Raw genomic sequence first — 24,962 nt, 5'->3', positions numbered from 1 at the left:
TGGCGGATGGGCAGCCAGTGGAGCTTCACTAATAGAGGGCGCGAAGGTGACCCAGGTGGCACATTCTGGACCAATCTGGCTGCAGTGTTTTGGACTATTTGAAGTCTGCTCAATAAGGAGTCATTAGCTGAAATCAGAAGCCCATTACAATAGTCCAGGCGGCTGATCAATAAAGCCTGGACTAGAGTTTTCTGAGTAGAGTCCGGGAGTAGTGGAAAGACTCTCCAGAGCATTCCGATTATGTGGAAGCATGAGCCAGCTGTCTGTATCACTTGCTCTTTTAGACTAAGGTCCGGGTCTAATCTGATGCCTAAATTTTTAACAACAAGTTTAGGGACAGGGTTAGGACCCAGATCTGATGGCCACCATTCCGGGGTCCACAGAAGGGGAGCTTCGCCGAACAGCATCACCTCTGTTTTTCCCGCATTTACATTGCAGGAAGTTGTTTACCATCCACTGGGACGCAGCTCGCATTCCAAAAGAGAAAAAGCATTGGACCGTCGTTGTGAGTTTACTGAATGGAAAGAGGAGCTGCGTATCATCCGCATATGAAACGGGGATGAACCCGTGGGCCCTCAGGAGGCTGGCCAAGGGAGCGATATAGATGTTAAATAATGTAGGGCTCAGACAAGAGCCCTGTGGCACTCCCTTGGTCTGTTCCATGGGCGTTGAGCGATATGGGCCAAGGTTGACACTTTGCGAACGCCCGGACAGAAAACTCCTCATCCATGCCAGAGCCGACCCCCTTAGCCCCACCTCTTCCAATCTTTTGAGCATGATATCATGGGATACTGTGTCGAACGCCGCGGATAGGTCCAACAGCACCAGAATCATAGAATGTCCTTTGTCAAGGGACATTCTGATGTTATCAGTCACTAAAAGAAGTGCGGATTCGGTGCTGTATCTGGGCCTAAACCCAGACTGGGAGGGGTCTAAACAACCAGTTAGTTTGACAAAGTAAGGCAAGTGCGTATTAACATATTTCTCTGTGAACTTGCTCAAGTAAGGAAGAAGTGAGATGGGGCGGAGGTTGGGCAGCTCTGACCATGGGATGCTGGAATCTTCCGAATGGGTCTCACCTGGGCCACCTTCCATTCCTGCGGCACAATACCCTTGGTGAGGGAGAGGTTGACAAGAGACTGCACTATGGGGCAGAGTTGCTTGGCCAGGGAAGGGATGGTTTTAGCAGGGAAATAATCAGACGGAGGTCCAGACTTGATCTGGCACATCAGAGTTTCAACCTCAGTTGTGGAAATAGCAGGGAGATCGCTGAGCAGCACAGAGTTAACCAGTTTAGTGGTATGTGAGGGCACTGGGTTGCTCACCAAAATTCCCGTCCTCAGAATTTTGTCATATATCACCTCTATTTTATGGGAAAAATAGGAGGAAATATCATCACACATCTTTTGAGATGGTGTTTCGAGGCTTTCACATGCCTTAGGTTTGGTAAAAGATTATAACATTTGATACAGCATTTTTGGTGAATTTCCAGCCTGTGTCAGTTGTAATGATATGTGCATTTTCCGTGCAGATCTTATGTTCTTGTGATTGTTGGTCAATAAACGGTCATATTGGTTTCTATCCTCCTCGGTATGTGTGGTCATCCTGACCCTTTATAATTTCCTACATGCCTGTTTTTGTATGTGCAGCTGGACAGTAAACCACGCTATATAATATTCTGAAACCTTTATTCCTTCCTTGGAGTATGAGTTTAGATTGACACAATGACTGAAGGGTCAATTAGATAGGAGGACTCACATGTGGAGTTTTGTTCACTATTTTTCCACCTCAAAAGCTGGTATGAGAGACAGAAGCTGATTGAGGGTAAATTATAAATTATAATTAACACAACTACAGAATATGATGGTTGATGGGGTGAACAGTTGTTTTTAATATAGTGTGTTGATTTTTTTTTTGCTATTGACAGTCTACCTGAATGGTGTGTCCAACACTGGTGCTGTGATGAAGTGTCTCGCCCTGAAGCATTTGCCAAAGATTTTGTGACAAAGAAACATGTTGGCATTTGGTATTGGTATGCATGGATAGCAACCTGCCCATTTTTTAATTTGGCAGTTCACACTCAGTGAATAATAAAAGGGATTGCGACAAAAGTGTCCCTGCCAATTTTAATCACTTTTTGTCACAACGTGGAGTGCGATTATCCGTCACCTCACAGCACGTACACATTGTATTATTTCTTTGTTGGGACACTTTTTTCTTTGGGACAAAATGACCACCGATGATGAGAAAAGTGGGCTTATCTGGTGAGTACCTACCAGTTACCCCGTTGGTGGTGCGCCCGTGAGGGGTCATTTTGTCCTCTGCACATTTTTTCACAGTAATTGGCGCTTTACATGTTTTTCTGCTTATTCAGAAAAAACATTTGTGTACTGAATGTATTAAGATTTGTTTCAGTTATCACGCGTTCTTCTCGTAGACTGTCTGTTGAAAAAGGTTTTAAATGAAAGGCAAAAAACGTGTTGCAAACTACCTCACATGAAATAAAGAAGAGGAGTAATTGTAAAGTAGAAAACTGCAGCATTAGACACATGTTCTTCATGCCTCAAGGTTTGCCTTAGAGATCGGGTCTTTGTTGTTTATGATAGAAGTAAAATATAACAATAATCAGTGTTAAGGGGATTTCCTAGAGCTTTTGGCCCTTGTGCCACTACACCTGCTGCACCATTAAAATCATGATCTTAGTGCACACAAGGTATTTGCACTTCACTGCTTGTTTAGTAGTAAAATAGAGTAGTGTTCTGTGTGTTTCCTAGACCTTTAGGCCCCTGTATACTGCACATGCTGCACCATTCAAATAATGACTCTAGTGGCTGCAAGGACAAATGAGGAAATCATTTTTATCCAGTAATATATGTGTTCTGAAAAAGGCACAGTTGCAGACAGACTACATAATTATTGTGCAGCTAAATATAAACACAAATGCTTTTATAAAAAGTGCTTTTTAATGTATCCCACTCCCCAAAAGGAGTTGCCACAGATGTCATAAATAAAGCATATGCTTTATACATCAAAGTGAAAAGCAAGCATTGTTAAATTGTGTTACAATGTGTTAGCTGGCTCTTTTCTGTGAAAAGATCGTATCCTGTGCTTGACAGTGAATGGGACATAAACATTGTAAATTGCCCAAGATCACCATAAAGTAGGCTGACGCTTAGACTGAAATTCAGTTTTGCACTTTGTTCCTAACAAGGTAGTCTCACAATTTAGATGGACTCACCAAAGAAGAGGAATTTTGCAAAAGACATACAAATGTTTAGTGCAGCTGAAGAAAGATTCCTTTTGAGATGGCTATGTCTAAAATAAAGTAGGCTATCCTGTTTTAGGTGTAAACTAATAAAACCCCACTGAAAGGGAAATAGCCCTCACCATTGTAAACATATAAACACGGATAAATACCTGCTCAGCCACAAACTAAATGCCATTCAAAGAAAGCAAAAGGAGAGTTAAAATTTAATTTGTATTTCTTCCTAAAGGGACCAATGCAATGTAACTTTGCTATACAAGGTAGCAGCAAGAAAGACTGGGCTAACATTATTCTGCTTGAGTTTTGTTGTTGAGGGATGTCACTAACAAATTGTTTCTTCTTGCTTTGCTTTTTCCCGTTTTGTGGCCTTTAGTCTAAAGATGTAGGGTCTAAAAACATTTTTTTTATTTCTTATTTAATGATTTTATAAACTGTAGAGAACCAGGAAATCTCAAAATCATATTTGATATTTTGGCTATGTTTCATTCTTTCACTGATAGGTAAAATGGCTGATTTCCTAAGAATCTTTCTCAATCTGTACCATCACATTTAACCACAGACAGAGAATGGGTGAAACCCTTTGGTACATCAGCCCCCTTTTCTAATGAGTCAGTATTGATAGTTGGTGAATTACCAAACACCCCAGGGTTTAAATATTCAATACAAGGTGTAGTGACAGGTATATGTGAAAATAGTGCTTTCACCAAGCATCTGGGATAGTGGTGAAAACATGACACCAGACTTTCAGAAAACATGTAACGCATTGTTACTTGGAATGCTGCTGCAAAACTTTCTTACCTATTTCAACAAAAATTGGAGTGATATTGTTTGCATTTACAGTAATTCAGCCACGTTAAATCAACTGAAGTGCTTACCTGTAAGAGATCTTTGCTACTTGCTAGATGGTATGCTGAAAGTTGACAGTCTTCAGAATTAATGAAGAATGCTATTGACATTTTGAGGCACTGTTTTGTGATGCGCGGGAACTAAAACACAAATATTTCTCGCTTTGTGTGATTTCAAAGAAAGAGTCCTCCCAACTGTGTCATTTAGCTGGTGGTTTCAGTCAAAGAGGCTGTGAATGCTATTTCATTCATGTGGTGAACGTTTACAGAACTTTTGTTAAATGATGATGCCAAAGGCAAAAATGTGAGGATCTTTGGTCGCATATCGATAGTGATGTGAAAAAAAGTACACTCAACTGCGTTCTTAGATTTTTACAGGAAAACATGGCTGCTGTAGTGGATATAATACAAAAACTAGAGTCTGAAAACATCCTTGTCTCCCAAGTGTTCAGTGTAATTGGTGTTGATGTGAAACATCTCCTTGAGAGTAGGCTGGGAGACACTTTTAGTGAATTTGGCACTGCAGCATATTCCATGTTAGAATGCTTGCCACTTGGTAAGCAAATACATATTGAGGAGCAATTCAGGAAATGTTATTTAACATTGCATGAGAAATGGCTTGAAATGATACATAGAAATGTCCCTTGACCAACCATGGCATTTGAAGTCAATGAATCCTCACTGTGGTACTCTGCAGAAGATCTAGATCACTTCTGTAAAGGGAAATTTTCTCCGGACTTTGAAAAGTACTGCTTCATTTTTGATCGCTTCAATAACTGTTTGGGCATATGCCCGGTTCAACGAATATGTTGTAGAACCTGTCCAAGAGAATCACAATCTATGGGTGCACTAGAATTGGCATGTCAACTGGCCGTTTTAGCTTTACCCGTCTCAAGTGCCAATGTTGAGAGGGCCTTTTCACAGATAAAAGTTTGCATGAGAAGGAAAGAGCGAGCGTGTATTAGCAAAGACTTGCTGAAGAAGTATTGTTGTTTAGTGTACTACAATAAGTTTGATTTGTAAAAATTTATTTGGACCTCATATGCACTGTACGTACATTGTCTATATACCATGTACTATCAGTGCAGAAAGCAAGCAATAATGAAAGCAAAATGTTCCTTAATCACCTGTAAAGCAATTTTACTGTTGTTTTTAATTATTTTTACGGCGGCAAATATGTGAAACCATTGATAACCACTATTTTTTTTAAGGTATTGAAATCACTGGAAAACACTGAAAACCCCAATCCCTCCAGAATTTACCAAAAATAGAAACAGAAAATAGGAAAGCCTATTTTTTTTTAAAGGGCACAGTCAGGCTCCCATGGAGAAAGTACTCCACAGTCCTCGTTCCTATAAACACTCTGTTTGATGTCAGCCGAAAGCATAATTAACACCAGGCTTCTATGAAAACACAGCCTGACATTTGACTTTGGTCTTTGAATGTCTAGAAAATGCTATGAAATAACAAGATTTAAAGGCCTGTTCATTACAAAAATCGAAGTAGTAGAAGAATACTATAAACACAGCATTAGCATGGGAAGATAGAAACTAAAGCTGGACAGCCTAAAGCAAATAAAGCCAGCAAATGTAAAGGCAGAAAACGTGAGTTACAAACTACAAAGCCAATAGCATGCAATGGGCAGAATGCATTCCCAGGTGAACTTTTTGAAAGTCCCCAGGATGTCTTTCTTGTAGACAGAGAGCGAGCGTGCTGTCTAGTGGGCGGCAGCCTAAAAAGGAAACCTGACCAATAATTTGAATCCTCTTATTCTAGGTGAGGTATGACACTCCCCAAGCAAGAACCGCATATCCTCTATCCACTTACTTTAACACATCGGCTACAACACTAGTCCTGACGGCCAAAGTGAGATCCACCAATAAACAAACATTTACAATCAGCAGGGGACAGCATGAAAGCATTTCAAAGAACCATAGGGCCTGAAGCCCTTCTTAAAGCAGATAACAAATTATGACATATATAACATCCACACTGTTTTTAGCAGTAGATCAAAAGACCAACAGCTCTAGAGAGCACCACAGAGGAGCTGATTCTCACCCTGCAGACCTATGCCAACTCATTCTAGGATTGGCAGTCAACCTTCCATTTGGGTAAACCCATAATCGCAGAAACAGCTCTGCCCACCGGAATTGCTGTGATGCCAAGAAATAGGCCCATGCTGCATAGTTTAAAAATGTGTCAGCATAACATAATGTTACACATGTATCGCGCACTTCACAAAGCTAATCGACAATCAGCAATACGGCAAAAGAGCTTGGCAAATTAAAAATTATCACTAACTGATTTTTCTTTTTTTCTTTGCAGCTGTCTGTCATCTAATCTTCCTGTGGTCCCACAGAGGTCCAATAACAGCCTAGGTGAGAAATCACAGAATCACACCAGTTTTTTTGGTTTCTGGGGCACATTTAAACATTATGCTTTATGTTAGCTTTGATGGAGGACATTCTAGTGTTTGAAAAGCAAATAAGCAGATGTTTCTTTTTAGTATCTGAAAATGCGACTATTGGTTATTGTGTTCATACAGGTTCTGTTATAATCGAGCTTGCCATGTCTTTTACAATAGCTGAAAAGCAAGTACAAATAAGCCTTTGTCACTTGAGCGTGTCTGTTCTTTTATTGTTTTAAATAAGTTTTTGGTAATAACATATGAATTTTGAAATACAATGGTGTTTTTAGACTCATTCCTGAAGTGGAGCGATCTTTTCTGATAAGCAAGACGCAATTTGTTACACACCTTTTCTCCACTTAAGAAAGATCTCTCTGATGTGCGATGTGCCTATGGGGGCCACTTGCTATTAGTTGCTGTTTTATATATAGATGGGTTCCCCAGCTAAATTACTTTTCTAGCAGGAATGAAAATTCCCCTTGTATGCAGACTACATGCAGATCATCTTCTCTGTCTCTTGATCTCTAAAAAACTCTAGCTTTATGTGCCAATCAAACTAAAATGAGCAACTCATTGGTTGATGTCTAACAACTGTTTAAAACTGAATCCATTAAGAACAGAAGTATTACTTACTGTAGTAAACTTACATTTTTAGAACAATATCTGTTGACTTTCTGGAATGGGGTATCACCCCAGACGATATAATACAATGAGGACCCACTGGATCTTTTTATTATTATTCTCTCACCCTTGGTTACCAAGTTACATAAGGTGTTAGCGACTTCTTTATCCACTAAAAGTGTTCTTTCTTTAACTTCTCACCTTCTTTTACCAGTGATCAACCCCTCAATCCAGTCTACATTGAATTATGGCAAGACTGTATTCCTAGCATCACCAGCAAAAGTACTTTGCATCTTTAATTAGCACAAGATGTTGCAGCTAGTACAAGTGAATGCTGCCAAAGATGTCGTCATATCACCCTGTTTTGAGATCCCCGAACTGGTTACTCATCTGCAGCAGTGATATTTAAATCTATGGTTATTGCGCGTAAAACGATTTCTAGAGCATTGTGACCATTTCACTTTTAGCGTCTAAATTCGTACGGTACTGACCTTTATGAATCCTATGATCTATGAACCAGTTCTCACTGATAATTCACAAAGCCAGACTTGTTGCGTTTGTTGATAGAAGACATGCTGCCGTAACTAAGGTTTAGAATTCTGTGCTACTGTGTCTCCACTCAAAAGCTTATCTTATTCATTTTAAGAAAATGCAGAAAACTTGCCTGTTAAAGCAGTTTTGAAGATATTTTTTATTGATCTGTTTTTTTTAGCTTAAGTTATGAAGTTTGCTTTCAAATGCACCAAGAGACTTTGAGTGCATACGCTACCCAAATAAATCTAACATAGCTGCATATTTCTTTGCATTTGTGCATTCACTTTTATTCATTCCTAACACACACCTGTGTCCCCTGCATTATTCTTGGTTTCCGCGAGGCATCTGGCATATTGTGTATTATGGTGTAGACAGACACACAACTCAACTGCAGGTTGGAGGCTTTCCAACCGACATCGAGGCTTCAATTATAACCACTTAATTACAATGTAGGCGGTGCGGATTTGAAACCCACTGGTCATTCTGGCTGGATTCCGATGAGCCCATCGGCCAGTGGGAGACCGGCCGACATGGAAAGCCTGTCGGAAAATGAGAATGGGTGTCCCCAGCAGGGCCTCCTTCTCCTTGCGGCTTCCAGTTGGGTCCATCCCTGCACCATGTAGCAGGCACCCTGAGTTGCTTGCCATGCAGTGCAGGGATGAACACAACCTCTCATTTCCCTATGCGAGCTTGTGCTATGGCTGGTTTACGGCCTCACCACATGCTCCCATAGGGAAATTTGAGTATGCAATGTGCGTTCGCATCATAATTAGTCGGTTGGGACCGCCGACCAGAGGTCAGTCGGTACCAATTCCGCGATGATGTCTTTCGGAGGCAACTCCGACCTACATCATAATTGTCCCCATAGTCTTCTTAAGACCAGCATGCTAGCATTGTGCTGGTACCTCCCCGAGTCTCACTCCCTTATCTAAGGACAATAATTATTGCCCATTCATGTGAGGCGATCATTCAAGTAAGGGCCGCTAGAATGTATAAGTCTCAGAAGTTCCACAGTGGCTTCTTAAAAGTTAAAGTGTCCATGTGCAGTAGCGTTTTCAGTCAGAGAAAATGTCCCCAGGGGTCAATGGCCCAGTGATCAGTTTTATTTGCTCTCACTTGGAGCTGCAATTCGGCATGCCCGGGCGTGTGTCAGCGGCCTGGCAGTGAGCAGATGTCTGGAAGCTGCGGTAAGGTGGCAGGCTTCTACGGCTCTCCTCCAATGGTGTGGTAAGTCTTTTTGAGTCTGGTGGCCTGTCTCGGGTGCTCCGGGATTCCGGTGAATTAATCAGTGTTCTTCTCCTGCAAGCCAGAACCCCCTACACTCCTCTAGTGCACACTGTTCCAGGGTGATGGCCCTTTTTCTCACCACAGCCCTCTCCTGGCTACGGTGGTCGTGAACAGTGCACTCTGGGTGATGGCCCCTTTGGGTCACAACACTGTGCACCCCTCTTCCTTGTCATAGCGCTGTACCAGGACGATGGCCCTTATCTTCACTGTAGCCTATAACTGGCATACTAGGATCATGAGGAAGTAGTAAATTCCCAAGGCTTGTTTCACAAAATATCTTCTTTATTTAAGATATGATGCAGACAGGAAGAAAAGGGTGCGGGTAGCTCTAAGGAAGATCCTGGGCGGAGTGCCTGTACATTCTATGATTCCTAGTTATATACTCATTCTAAATGATGTCAATGCAATCTACTCCAAAGTTCTGAGTGGAAAATAATCCAAGATACTACACATCCCCTTTCCTACAAACAAAAAAACAATAATAAAAAAAAATACTAAAATAAGAATTAGACAAAATGAAAATTAGCTAACTGAGTTACAAAGTCTTGTAACGCTTTGGGTGTATTAATGCGTCTACCATACCTTGTAACAAACGGAGCAGGTTGGCCTGAACTTATAGGACTATTATGACTAACAGGTTCATGCACACCAGATGGAACAGGTTCTGTGCTTGAGTCACTTGGTGTAATACCAGGTTCAGTGCTAGAGTCACTTGGTGTAAACCATGATCTATCAACACACCCGAACCAGTAACATCCTGTGAAAGACTAGGTGATGCAACACGATCTGACTCCAAATCAAAACTAGGACATAACTACCAGTACTCATCACATCCCCCTTCCTTTGAAATTTTTCCACACAAAGAACGCTGATCACGTGCGACTGCAACATGGCTCATGTGATGGACACTGCGATCGTCCAACATGATTGTATTCTTCATGACTTTAGAAACCAACCTGGGTTCCGAAAAGCAAGGTTGCAACTTCCTTTTAATTCTAACTAGTTGACCAGCCTCCAAGGTTACATTTTTAGTACCATGTTTAATGTCGAAATATGTTTTGTTTTTGCTCTGTGAATTGTAAATACATTCTCTTACTTTCCTGCTGTCCATTCATATTTCCTACTCTTACCCATCCAACTCGGATTAATTTTGTAATAAGGAAATCTTCCCCTCATTAAACCAAAAGGGCTTTCACCGCACGTATCATGTACTGTAAGAATTCCAATTCTTCCACTCTCTGCTGGCTAACTGTAGAGCACCCTTGATAACTCTATTAACTCTTTCCACAACTGAATTGCCCCAAGGGTGATAGAAGGCTGCAAATCTTTGTACTATGCAAGTCGCTTCCATGAACCGTTTCATATCATCTGATTTGAATTGCACCCCATTATCAGTCAGGATAGAAGCAGGTAAACCTTCTCTAATAAAGCATTCATCAAGAAATTGAATTACAGCAGAAGTGTTAACACGTTCTACAACCTTGACCTCAATCCACCTGGAAAATAGGTTGACTAGGACTAAAATATATTTACACAAACCATCCTGCCAGGTTATAGGTCCCATATTGTCCAAAGGTAAATCTTCCCATGGTAATTTGGGATATCCTAAAGAAGACATAGGAGGATTGAGTGTCTTCTGACTTTTGTCAGCAGCTTCACAACTCACACATTCCCGTACTGTCCTTCCAATTTCCAAATCTACTCAGGGCCACCCATATAATGCTTTGACATTTTTCTTTGTCCTAGAAACATCTGGATGACCATCCAGGTATAACCTGAATAACTTTTTGTTGCATACCTTTTGGAGGAATAATTCTTTCACCCCGACAAACAAACTCTCCATCCAGGCTCAATTCATCTCTGACCTCCCTGAAAGCTCTGATGTGTGGGTCCGTTTTACAATCATTGGACCAACCATTTGCAATTTTTCCTTTACAATCTTAAGTAACTCACCCTTTGCACTTCCTGTTGCCATTCATCCAAGTGTAAACCTCCCGATTCAGAAAAACTTCCAGCAACACAAAAATCATTCCAAGACTTTTGATCCACTTCTCTAAGAGGTAAAGACATTCTGCTAAAAAAGCAGCAATGACATTCTTGGCTCCAGGAACATGTTGTACTTCATAAACAAAATCCTGAAGCCTCATAGATAATCTGGCGATTCTAGCTGAGGCTCTGCACAAACCCTCCGTTGTAAGCAACTTTGTCAAAGGTTTGTGATCAGAAAGAAAACAAACTTTGAGCCCCAAATAAACTTCCTAAAATGTTCCATAGCCCATACTTATGCTAATGTCTCTCTTTCGATGACAGAGTACTTTTCCTCACAAGGAGATAATGACGTGAAGCAAAAGCTATCACGACTTCTGTACCCTGCTCAGTCAATTGTGAGAGAACTCCTCCAAGTCCAGTGCCACTTGCATCTGTTGTTACAAACATATCGAAAAATGGGTCAAAACCTTGTAAAGTAGGTGCATTGACTATAGTCATTTTTATATCCGGAAATGCCCTCTGACACGCAATACCCCAGACAAATGGTCCTTTGTTTTTCATTAACTGATGCATTTCATATGTTTTTTGAGAAAATTGATTAACAAATTTCGAATAAAATTCTGCTAATCCTAAGAAAGATCTGAGTTCGTCTTTGGACTTGGGTGTGGCGAATTAACAATAGCTTCAACTAATTTAGCCTTGGGTTTAATTCTTTCATCACAAATCTGCCCTAAGTAAGTAACTTTAGTTTCTGCAAATTTACATTTGCTACCTTCAGCAACTAATCCGTTAAGCTGTAGTATTCTTAAAACCTCCCTTAGAATGGAATCGTGATGAGATTTACTCTTTCCCATGACTAAAGTGTCCCCCTGAAAGACAACCACTTAAGGTATAAGACCAAACAGATTGGACATCAACCATTGGAATACCGCAGCCGCCGAGGCTAACCCGAACGGCATGCATTTGAATCTGAAACATCAAAGGGATTGCAAAATGTGGTCAGATATCTGCTTCCAGGGTCAAGGACCACCGGACGATAAGCGGAGGAAAGATCCAGGGTAGAAAAACATTTGGCATTGCGTGTAAGTGACAACATCTCATCAATTCTAGGAAGTGGAAATTGATCAATTAGAATATTATTATTAAGGTATCTTAGATCAACACATAAACGGGCCTTTCCATTGGCCTTGTGGGCAACAACCAATGGAGAAACCCATTCTGCAGCTTCATCTGTTTCAATTATATCATTCTCTAATAATTTGTCCAGTTCACATTTAACTTCATTTCTAACAATGAAAGGTATATTGCATGCTTTATGTATTTTAGGTACGGCACCTTCCTGTAAATTAATTTTGTGTACAAATCCTTTGAGTTCACCCATTTGAGCTGCAAAAACAGTAGGAAACTCTTTTAGTACCCACTTTTTTGTATTTTCACCATCACATGAAATAAGAACCTGCTCCTTGTTATTAGTGTCATAAATGATGTTAAGATTCTTTTGGTCTTTCCATCCTAAGACTGATGGTCCTTCTTTAGCAACATATAATATACCTGTAGCGTGTCTACCTTTAAATCGAAAAACTAGCACTCTAAAGCCTAACATGTCAATCCTCTTACCTTCATAGCTTTCAGGAGCAATGTCACTATGTTCCAATCCACTGCCAATCCACAAAATGAATAATTCCTCCCACACCAGTCTAGAAATGATGGTATATGGGGAGCCCGAATCAGCAGCTAACTGAACCAGGAAACCACCAAGTGATACCTGACAAATGGGTTTAGATGAAGAAATATCAGCAATATTTAAAACAACATTTTTTTCTTTAATTGTGTTTGTACTTCATCATCACTAGAAGAAGAATCACTGTACTGTTCTGGTTCTTGTACGCAAGCTACTTTGCTTTTATGTTTCTTCTGCAATCCTTTGCAAAGTGACCAACAATGCCACACTCAAGACATTTAGAAGCTCCTGCCCAGCACCTGTCAAAGTTAGCAGAATGAAAACAACTTCCACATCTGTAACATACTAAATTACCTGTTTTTCTATGCTTACATTTTTCATTTTTTTTACCATCAAATTTAACTTCTTTGTAATATTTGTGACTCACTTTCCCTTCCGATATTAATTTATGATGCAGACAGGAAGAAAAGGGTGCTGGTAGCTCCAAGGAAGATCCTGGGCAGAGTGCACGTACATTCTATGATTCCTAGTTATATACACATTCAAAATGATATCAATGCAATCTACTCCAAAGTTCCAAGTGGAAAATAATACAAATTACTACAAACCTCTGACTGGCATACTAAGATCATGAACAGTACCCTCTGTGCACCTGTCAGTTTGGGTCACATCCCTGCATGGCCAATGGACCACTTCTTGCCACAGCTCTGTATCAGGGTGATGGCGCTTATCTTCTTCTCTGACCCACCTGGCAACAGGGGTTGCAACAGCAGCCGTAAGGTAGTGCCCCTTTGGGTCATGGGCAACAGCTTGCTTCTTGCCACAGCACTGTACCAAGGTGACAACCCTACTCTTCAAAGTGGCTCCCTCTGGCAATGGGGATCTCAAACAGCAGCACTTGGACAGGTAGACCGATTGGTGCAACAGTACGCAATGCAGACCTAGAATCTCTGCTTCAGGGATCCACTGGAGGCCAGGAGAAGGCTGGACCTCATTCCCTCCAGGCGCTATTGTCCTGCTCACAGGTTCTGCAGTCCTGGCAGGCAGGCAGATACTGGTGCTCCATTCTTCAGGTCAAGCAGTTTGATTCTCCTGGACAGTGTCCCTTCACCCAGCAGGGAGACTGTTATCCCTCAGCCCCCAGTTCTGCTCACAACACACATAAGTCATGCTGATCTTCTCCATGCTGATGTACAAATATAGTTTGACAAATGTGGTAGGTTCAAGCTCCCCTTTTTTGTAATCCATTTCCAGACATAGATATGATTTCGTGCCTGAGTCTTTGAAGTTGGTGATGTGGGGGTTTACCCCTTGGATGTGTCCTTCACCCAGGAAGCTGTCTGTCGCAGCAGAAACCACTCCAAATTTTATAGCCCCACACACAGACTATAGGTGGGACTAGAGGATCACACCAAGATGTCAAATTCACTGATATATGCCTATCAAAAGGTCACCAAGACCCCCAGCACTATTCTTTATGATTCCCTTATCAGCCTTTTCTCCTCCTTGAGATGTGCCAGGCTTCATGAGCCAGTGACCTTTACAGAATCAAATAACCCCTTTGAAGTGCACAAGAGGGCTTAGCTCTATCTTCCTCTAGTGTGTGCCTCAACTAGCTATCAGGAATGTAAGCAATTGAGAAATCTGTCTTGAATGACTACTCTGCATGTCTTTCTAAAGTTCTGGGTTTCCCAGTATAGAACCCACAGACTTCCGTGTACCGTACCATACACAGGCACACATATATCTCTGCACACACAATCACAAGTGCCTGTGCAGCGCTACATACTAACATGATGTAGATGTAGACAGACAGTGGGAGTTGGGGCAATTCATGCAAGAATTAAAGTCCCTCGGAGCCACAGTGCAGATGAAATTTCCAGCCGCACTAAGGATTATGTGGCGTAACAAAATGTATAATTTCAGAGAACCCAGAGAAGTAGAGACTTTCTTAGAACAAATAAAAGAGCAGCTGCGGACAACGACATTAAACTAAGTTAGAAAAACTTGTAAATAAAGACGAACCATGGAGCTCAAAGGGCGAACAATACCGCCCAAAAAAGAAGATAGGAGGCTTCCTCAGGGTGGGCATCGATGAACGACACAAAAAAACGCAAAACCAAATAAAAAATACACCACGGGTGGGGAGCAAAATAGGGAGAAAAAAGAAAAAAATATCCTCATCAGTCAAAAAAGAAGGAGTTTACGGGGATGACAAAAATGAATTGAAATATGAAATAATTTTAAAACCCACAAAAGGAAAAAAGCATGATGACAACAACTAAAGAACTTAAAATCCTTTCATGGAATGTCAATGGACTCAGAACTGCTAGCAGACGGCGAAGAATCCTTGAATACCTAAGGGAAGTGGATAATGAAGTGATTATCCTTCAAGAAACTCATCTCCTGAAGACAGAATGGGAACAAATTGTGAAAACTATTAGCTGGGTAGATTCCTTTGTATGCACCAATCAAGACTGTAATGTCAAGAGCATCGTAATACTTTTTAAAAAATCCCTCAATGTTAAAATTGAACAGAAGGTAGTGGACAGCAAAGGCAGGTGGGCCTTTGCAAAAGTAAAGATACATGATAGTAGCTTCACTATAGCAGGATATTATGGACCAAATACCGATGATCCAAACCCCCTCCAAAGACTATACACAGAGCTATTATCAACAACAGACCCAATATTACTAGGGGGTGATTACAACATTATTCTGGACCCTAAACTAGACAGATCTCCTCCAGGAAGACAAGCCAATCTACCAAAAATGAGAGAATGGCTAGGTATCTATAAAAATGACCTAGGTCTGATCGACATGTGGAAAGAGAAGGGTAACAAAGGGTCACCGTTTACTCTCCATAACAAAAAACTAGGCCACAGATCCAGAATCGACTACTTTTTGATAAGTAAAAGTCTGCATAGTAATATTAAAGCTATAGACCACCTACCAGCACATCTGTCGGATCATTCGGCAGTACAACTAACCATACAAACTACAATAAATAAAGCAATACCCAGATGGACAGTAGATCGCACTTTACTATTAGACCCCAAGCTACAGGAAGAACTTGGTATAACCTCAACCAACTTCTTTGAGGATAATCAAGTAGGCACCACAGACCAAATTACTTGGGACGCATACAAGGCAGTTATTAGAGGGAAACTAATTAGCTTGGGAGTACACAGATCAAAACTTGCTAAACAGGAGATTAGAGAAATGGAGAAATACATAAACCTAATTGACGCACAAATAACTGCAGAAAGTGACATAGAAAAAAAAACCACAATGGAAAAGGAAAGGAGCGAATTAAAAGAAAAATTGGCGGACTTCTTAGAAAACAGAGTGAAGTGGGAAGCTAGTAAACTAGCCAATCATGAGTACGGTGAGGGATGCGAGAAATTGCTGGCATGGAAAATTAAAACTGATCAAACCAGAAATAAAATAGCCAGCATACAACAAACCAACCAAAGCGGCCTAACTTCCGAAGAATCCGTCATTAAACAGGAATTCGAAAATTTCTTTCCAGCCTATACAAAGAAGACTCCATTTCATCAGAAGAACCAGTAGGAAAATTCCTAGATCCTTTACAACTACCCAAACTGTCGGAGGAAGAAAAAGAGGAACTAAACTCAGAAATAACGATTGAGGAAGTGAAAACCACACTAAAAGGTCTGAAAAGAGGTAAAGCAGCTGGGCCTGATGCTCTACCTAATGAACTTTACTCAGCTCTGAGTGAAATCTTAGCACCACCGATAACGAGGTTACTGAACACAATATGTTATGTTATGTTATGTTAAGGGGGTATTTATTGAGCGCACTATCACCGTGGGTATCATGGCGCTGAAAAGGTACATGAAGAGGAACAGAGGGAATTTAGCTAGGTTGTGGGAAAAGCCAGGTTTTTAAAGATTTGCGAAATTGAATGAGAGAACCAGAGATCCTAACTGGGATATATATAGATCAAGGTAAAATTCCAGACTCATGGAATGACGCAACCGTCAGCATCATTTTAAAACCAGGGAAAAACCCTGCAAATTGTGAATCCTATAGACCTATCTCACTATTAAACTGCGATTATAAAATCTTTATGCAGATCGTAGCAAAGAGATTGGCCCAGGTAATGCCAAAACTGGTGCATTCGGACCAAAAGGGATTCATAAAGGGAAGACAAATATGTGAGATAACGCATGAGCTTTTTGCTGCGATTGACGTAGCAACTTGCGAAAAGATCCCACTGACTATAGTTACTTTTGATGCTGCTAAAGCATTTGATAGGGTCAACTGGTCCTTTTTAAACAAAGTCATCATTAAATATAACCTTGGACAATGCTTTAGTCATCTGGTGGCTGAGACTTATAAAAAACCAAGGGCAAAGATTCTAATCAATGGAGGCCTTACTAATAACATAGAGATACAAAGAGGAACGAGGCAAGGATGCCCACTGTCACCGTTGTTATTTAATCTTTACATTGAACCACTTGCAAACAATCTCAGAAATAACGATTCAATAACCCCTTTCAAATATCACGAATGGGCTAAAAAGGTCGCGCTATATGCGGATGACCTAATGATTTTTACAGACAATTTTCAAAGTTCCTCCCCAGCAATAGATAAGACAATTGTGGAATTTGGCAAAGTGTCTGGATACCTGACCAACGAAACGAAAACGGAATCTATGAGCTGGAATGTACATCAGAATATCCCACACTCCAAACACAAAATAAAATATTTGGGTATAACGCTAGTCAAGGATTTAGGAAAAGTGCCCCAGTTAAATCTCAACAGGATATCACTTGAGACTAAAAAACTTCTCAAAGTTTGGGACGGATTACCATTAAGTTTTATAGGAAGATCAAATATGGTAAAAATTTCGATTCTCCCCAAATTTACTTACCTTTTCAATGTAATACCACTGGAATTTAAGAGAGATTACCTGAAGAAGATCCAGGGAGATATCGCAAGTTTCATATGGGCATCAAAAGGATCAAGGATTGCCTGGAACAAAATAAGGAGGAAAAAAGAACAAGGGGGAATAGCGAGCCCAGATCTCGTTGAGTACTGCAGGGCCTTTGAGTTCAAGAACGCAAGACCCCTGTTAAAAAAACATGAGTTCTACTCCCAATTTCTCCAAATACTGACAAACAAAACCGACTATTTTTTGTTTAAATTCAGACATCCGAAATTTTTCAAAAAAATTAAATTTAAAGACACTAAACAATACAGTAAGATTATGGTATCAAGTCAGAAGCACCTTGAATATTCCTTATTATAGTTCCATTGCCCCCATTTGGGATTCCCCCGGCACTCCTGAATGCCTCAAAGATTCTCTGTCTTCACCATTAAAAGCAGCTGGAATCAACGTATGGGGGCAGCTGATGACGGAGAACTCAATTAGCGCTTGGACGCCTCAGGGCAACAATTCGCGCTTTACAAATACAAATACAATTACAATTACAATTACAATAGATCCTTGGGAATACCTAGTAGAGATCACTAACTCATCAGTGTCAAAATTCAAATATTACCAACTAACAAGTTGGGCAAGTTCACTTACGGATAGAAAAACAGGAAATGCATACCTGGAGAAGGAAATGACTAAGATCACCCCAATAAAAAAGGAAATATCAAGATGGTATTGGGCCTTAATCGCTGCAGGAGAAGAGAATTTCTTGATCCCAAAGTCAATTTGGAGTAAAGACATTACAGGGCCGGACCTGCATAACTTATGGCAGAAATCTGTTGGAAAATGCTGGTCAATCATTAAACCTGCTCGGCTGAAGAGAAACCACCTATTCACATTACATTGGGCATATTGGACACCCAAAAGATTATCAAAATTCAAAGGAGCCAGCGTAAAGTCCTGCCCAAAATGCAAGCTAGAAAAAGCAGACGACCTGCATATGTTTCAAGCCTGTCACGTCTTGGGCCTTTTCTGGCAGGAAGTGGGTAAGACGATATGCCGGGTACTGGGAAAACATCTAGAAGTAAGTACAACTTTAATTATTTTTGGATTAACACCGAGATTGACTTAAGCGAGGAGAAGTTAACCAGAAAAGAGGAAAATTTATTATTTATACTAATACTTCTTGCAAGAAGAGAGATATGCCTGAATTGGGTTAAACCAATACCTCCATTACACGGGGATTGGCTAAATTCTATAATAACAACACATAAAATGGATAGGAAAGGAAAGTCCACTAAAAAGTCTAACTTTTGGGAAATCTGGGAAAATCACTATGCACTTAACTTGTAAAGCAATGAAGGATCACAAATAAAAGCAATATATCCAATGATTAAAGCGGTGACAATAATTCAGACGGGAATCATTCCCGCTGAGTAGCCGGGAAGGCTAGCTCCCCCCACTTTTCAAAGAATTATTGATTATGGTAAAGGATATACAAGGACTAATCCTGACAGCTCCAACTAAGGGATACTCTCAGTTGCCGGACCAGTAAAGTTGGGAGAGTGAAGGCACAGTATTTTGGATGTCATAAAGTCCCTTTCCACTCCTTATACATTCATGCGCAAAATGAGGATATAAAAAAGAAAAAACCCATGATGTAGATCAAGGGTGATTTAGGTGCAGAGCAGCAGATCTGTACATGAGTGGGCCACCAGGCCTCACTCCACTTACACAAGTGAAAAGTCATGTTTACTTTATTGATCACTATCACAAAAAATGGTATACTGCCAACACCGCAATCATGCTACTTAACTCTGGGTAAGATCAGCAGCTCTTTACCACTACCAGACTAATGCATTGTGTGGCTCTCCTTTTCTGACAAGACCGCAATCAGTGAGTCAGGCATAAGTCTGGTGCACACGCATGAGTCGTGTTCACCTATGATGAAATATTGGCACCAAGGATCTAGTTATCACTAAAGCTGTGGCACTTAGGAGTGCACGTCCATTACCATGGAGGGGACATTCTGCACCAACAACGTTGTAATAAGATACCAGTGAAGACATTCATAATTCAGTCCTCTCTCACAGGTGGCCACATGCACCAAGTAGACTATATTCAAGCTCCATAATGTTTGCTTGGTCAGTTGACCGGTTGGTGTGATTGAAAATAATGTTCAAGGTCAAGACATTAAGATCATTGTGGGTGGCAATTGTTATTTCTTTGCTTTTAGAATTTTTTGCTTGCTTATGAATGTTTTTTATTTTTTGCCTGAATGATAATCCATGCTTGTGGTCTCATTCCAAACATCATTACATTGCTTTTAACTACTGACCCTTTAAAATCAGTCTTATGGCTTTGCATACTCAATTGAGGGACATAGGTACTGAATGCCTCTGTGTTCTCTCACGTCGTTGCTTCATTACCTCACTAAATGACAAATTCTAATCATTAGTTACCAGTGATCTCTGTGTAAGTAGAAACATTTTGCAGAGTTAGATGAAAACCTTTATGCAACTATTTATCATTATGAAAAGCACGTCCATGGGAAGGTCAAGAAAGAAACGTTTTATGAACGTTTAAGCATTTCTAGTCATGTCAGCTTGTGAGGCAATGTTGCTTCAGCCATTTGAGGCCACGTATGAGTAATTATGGTTGCCTACTACAATTTTTGCAATTAAATGCACTTTTATTTTTCATTAAAGCCTACAAGTAAATTTTCCACATTTTACTATAAAGTATATTATTTTCCAGATGTATTAAATGCTACCCCGTCATCTTGTTAGATGTTTTTCTCTGGTTGTATTTTGTCCCTTTGCTTATGTAGTTTGTTCTTGGGGAATTGACAGGTGCTTATGATACAAGAACCACATGATTTAATTATGCTTCAATCAAGAAAGTGAAAGGTTTCATGGCAATTTGTCTTACACAGAGTAGGGCCTCCTCTTGACTCATGTAGTGTGTTTGTTGTGGGATCTAGAGAAGTTTCATAGTGGGGGTGAGTGATGATTTGTGGTGTTCAGCAATAAGGCAAGATGTTGACATGATTCTCATTTATTTAGTGGATGTGGAGGATGGCAATCCATACTGTGAGACTGTGTTATGCCGCACCCCACAGCAGGAGGACCATAAGGTAAGGAGATTGTTTACTGTGCTGTTGCATTTTGTGCATAGTATACGATGTGCCATATTTCATGTTTCTGTATTGTTGAATTGCTGTGTAAAGCCTACCACAGTAATTTTCCCGGTTCATAGGGAAGCACCTAATTTTTATGTAGCACGTACAAGTGGGCTGTGCTGTTCCTAACCACTCCTAATAAAGGCACACAGAGATAAAGTGACTTGCCGCTGATCACCCAAATTAGTGAAGAGGATCTCTAACTAGGTTTTGCAGCATTAATCTATATGGATTCACATGCTGTGCAATATTCCGCCATTTAGTGGTTAGGTCTGGAATTGTTGTATTTCTTCTTTTATTGTTGTTGGTGGGCGTCGACATACCACCATTTGGTGTCTTCTTGTGACGTCGACGGGTTTCCTCCAGAAGCTCCCACCTTTGGTCGCCATCTTCAGATTATTTTTTTCTGCCATTGGGTCTGGATCGATGCGGAAGGAGCTGGAGTGAAGAATCGATGAAAAATAAGGAAAAAACTTAAGCGGGACTGTGGTACAAGATTTCAACTTTCAGGACTTCAATCCAAACAGCCGGAGTCCGACTAAAGGTGGAAAACATTAACTCTTAGATGACACACTGAGAATGCGCATAAAGGAGCTCCCGGGGAACGGCAATGGACAAGACACTGCTCAAGTTCTGCAAAAATTGTCATCACAAGTACGCTCAAAAAGATCAGCATCCGGTCTGCAACCTTTGCCTACCTCTGGATCATCGAAGCGACGATTGCAATGTGTGCTCCGACTTCACCCCAAAGACGTTGAGGGTGAGAGAAAGACAGAGAAGAGCCAACTATAACATGCATGGCCAAGGTCCACCACCATCGCTTCGAGACCTGGGCCTCTCCACCGAAGAGGAAGACCATGTCGCTGAATGGCCAGAAGGCGACAAGGACAGAGACATCGCAGTCATGGAGGTCAAGAAGAAGACTTCGAAGGAGGTAAGAGAGCCGTCAACCTTGAAAAAACTAGACAAGCCACGAAACACTGACTCTAGATCCACAAAGGCCACCTTGGCTTCGAAGCACTCGACGACCGCAGTTGCATCCAAAGACAAACACTCCATCTGATCCAAGACGTCGAAAGACGGTCATGAAAAAGACACCTCGGAGTTAAAAAAGGAGAGGTCGGGGGCGTGGCTAGCAGCCAAGCATGGCGGACGCCTAGAGTGAGAGCTCCCGAGGGCACTGTAGCATTCAGATAAATCCGTCATACTAATCCGACACCTAGCACGCCTGAAGCGGCTGCGTTCGGGTCCGGGACCCAAGCGGTGTCACCGGTCCAATTTGTGAGGGAATCGGCGCACCGGAGCCTGATCTACGTCGTGTGACAAGTCAGGGCCTAGGACCGGAGGAACAGCACCGGTCTCGAGTGTCATCCAGGCCCCGGCGGAAGTGAGGCCGGGCCGGCTGGGGACGGTGGAAGCACCCCGGTACCTGCCCAGACACCCGAAGCAAGCCTGACACCCCCGGCGTCATCCAGTGGCGCGAGGACTACCGCGACCACCAAGCGGGACCGGAGCAGCGCCAAGGTCAGTGAGACCCCAATCTCAGCCGCGTGAAGCGGTACCGACACCCCCCCCCCCGCGCGAGAACCTAGCGGACGGCGGGACACCACGGGGCACCATCGGTGAGGACAATCCTACCGCCCCAGTCTTGAGGAGGACGGTGTTGGTGCCCTGGGGGGTAGGCGCCTTACCAGCAGCATTTATAGACCTCAGAGGGGACCCTTAAGACCCGCATACTACCGCCAACACCGACACAGAGGCAGAGGCTCGGTGAGCGGGGGAGCGGCTGCCCGGACCCAGGACCGACGCTGTCGGCTGTAGACGGGGGGGTGAGGAGCACAGGAGCCATTCCAGCCCTGGGAGAGTGCATCGGGGGCAGCGATTCGAAGTGTCCCAGTGACTCACCGACACCCGCACTGACGCATAGGGAGGCTTCCGCGGACACCGGAGGGGGCCACTCCGTCCACCGCCTATCAAGCTACGCTTCTCTGGCTAACACCCACTAACGGCGACTTTGAACGGAGCACAGGTCGCGGTCCCGCGGGGCCTATCACTGGATTTCGTAGACCCCAGCACCATGGCGGGCAAAGGCCTCAGGAGTGGGTCCACGCAAGCGAAATTGGACAAATTCGCCTATGGACACCAGGGTCAACAACAGAATGCTGGGCGATCCTCCACGGGGACTGCCCAAGAAACAGAAAAAACGACAAAAATAACGCTGGAAGACATCATGAGAACGCTCTCGGAAGTGAAAACGACGGTGGGCGCCATCTCCTCGGATATCTCCCTGCTGCGAGCGGACTTTCACAAAATGGCGGAGAGGGTCTCGCAGGTAGAAGTGGTCACAAAATCGCTCGTGGAGGACACCTCGGAGCTACAAGTAGCAATGGAAAGGATGCAGAAAGTGACCAAGCTCCTCCACGACAAGCTGGACGACCAGGAAGGGCGTTCAAGACGCAACAACGTACGTATCCTTGGACTTCCTGAGACGGAGGGGAAAGGGGCCATGGACCTCTATGTAGAAGACCTCATCAAAAGCAAACTTCAGCCCAAAGGCCTATCTCATTTCTTCTCGGTAGAGAGAGCACACAGAGTCCCGGGGGGTCCGCCCAAGACCGGGGCAGCGAGACAGAGACGCAATTTTACAAGCGGCAAGAAACTCGCCACCAGTGCGGATTCAAAATGCGACTTTAGCGTTTTTTCCAGACTACACGGCGGAGGTGGCCAGGCGACGCAAGTCCTTCACGGAGGTTAAAAAGGCACTACGAGACAGAGAATTGCCGTACTCCATGATGTTCCCTGCTAAATTACGAATAGTGGCCGAGGGAAGGACTTGGTTCTTTGACACACCAGAAGTGGCTCAGGAATGGCTGGAGGGCTGGAGACCGACGGGACAGCGACACCGCTCACAGCGAGACCGACCACGACACCGTGCTGAAAGACCAACACCCAGTCAGTCCTCCCTTCCGCCGCGTCAGGGAGGCGAGGAAGAAATAGAATCGGACCTTGAGAGAGACCCGCTAGATTCTGGACAAGTGGATCCGGTGTGAAACTGGACAATATTGTTTTCGGGACTGTGTGGGCCGCGGGTGCCATGATTCGGACGCGGCTGAGTAGGGTGGGCACAGGCGGTGCCCCAAGGAGACTCACCAACCCCACGAGCAAGTGAGATGTTTAGGGGAGGGTTAAAGCACTCTGCACAGTTGGGGAAGCGGGCGGGAGTTTGTCCGTGGAGCAGGGTAGCAGGGAGGGGGGATGGGATTGAAGTTTACATGTTGGGATGTTTCAATTTGTTTGTAGTCATCGTTTCACACCTACATTGCACTATCGCCCCGACGTCTATATATCTCCGACGCAGGGCGGCACAGATCGGCACATGGGTTACGCCACTGCACGCGTCGTGTGCACAACTCCCTCTTCAGCTTAATGGCCAGGCCACCTAATCAAGCGCCCAATGAGGGCTCCTCCACAGCCGGGGGGGTTCCCCCACTTCGCATGCTAACATGGAATGTCCGGGGCCTGGGTGACAAAATCAAGAGGGGACTAGTTCTGCAGGCCATAAAACGACAGAACCCAGATATAGTCCTCCTGCAAGAAACCCACCTCGCGGGGTCCACCTGCAAAGCTTTAGATAGACGTGGCTACACAATGGCGGTGCACGCAGACTTCACTACCGGCTCCAGGGGAACAGGCATACTGGTGAGAAAGTCTTCCCCCTTTATTGTAACCCGCAGTATGGCAGATGACCAGGGTCGCTTTGCTGCGATCCATGGACAATGGGAGGGCAAGGCTCTTAATGTAATATCAGTGTATGTTCCCCCAGCCCTACACTCTGTGGCCCTGCCAGCACTGGGCAAGTTCCTTCTTGATCTCCCCGATGGCGACACGATTGTTGGGGGGGACTTTAACGCAATTATGGATCCACTTAAGGATACCTTTCCCTCTAGGTCCCGGCCCCGAGATGCTGCACCGCTGTCGGACTTTGTGGAAGCACTAGGCCTCATAGACATCTGGCGTCACTTGCACACTGAGACCACACAATACACTTATTACTCAGCGGTCCATAATAGCCTTTCGCGTATAGATTACTTCTTGGCATTGGGTCTGGGACTGGATATGGTAGACAAAGTAGATACACTACCCAGGGGGATCTCAGACCATTCTCCTATTCTCCTATCGCTTACCACCGGGGGGAAAAGAACGGCCCGAATTTACCCGATCTACCCCAATTTCTTAAAAATCCCCA

The 24,962-nt window shown here is 42.9% G+C and overlaps 1 protein-coding gene across 10 annotated transcripts in view; it reads left to right on the top strand.

The window, feature by feature from the left end:
• ARAP3 (ArfGAP with RhoGAP domain, ankyrin repeat and PH domain 3) overlaps window positions 1-24,962 on the top strand; it is a 680,145-nt gene that overhangs the window by 181,491 nt on the left and 473,692 nt on the right. For all 10 annotated transcript variants that reach the window (XM_078653517.1, XM_078653514.1, XM_078653516.1 and 7 more), the window contains 2 exons: window positions 6,436-6,488; window positions 20,601-20,671. In XM_078653517.1, coding sequence (XP_078509643.1) covers window positions 6,436-6,488; window positions 20,601-20,671 — 124 coding nt within the window. The remainder of the gene's footprint in view (window positions 1-6,435; window positions 6,489-20,600; window positions 20,672-24,962) is intronic.

The sequence above is a fragment of the Lissotriton helveticus genome, chromosome 7 (genome assembly GCF_964261635.1).
Source record: "Lissotriton helveticus chromosome 7, aLisHel1.1, whole genome shotgun sequence".
Taxonomy (NCBI): Eukaryota; Metazoa; Chordata; class Amphibia; order Caudata; family Salamandridae; genus Lissotriton; species Lissotriton helveticus.
The sequence above is the reverse complement of the archived record's forward strand: the minus strand, read 5'-3'. Positions and strand labels throughout refer to the sequence as shown.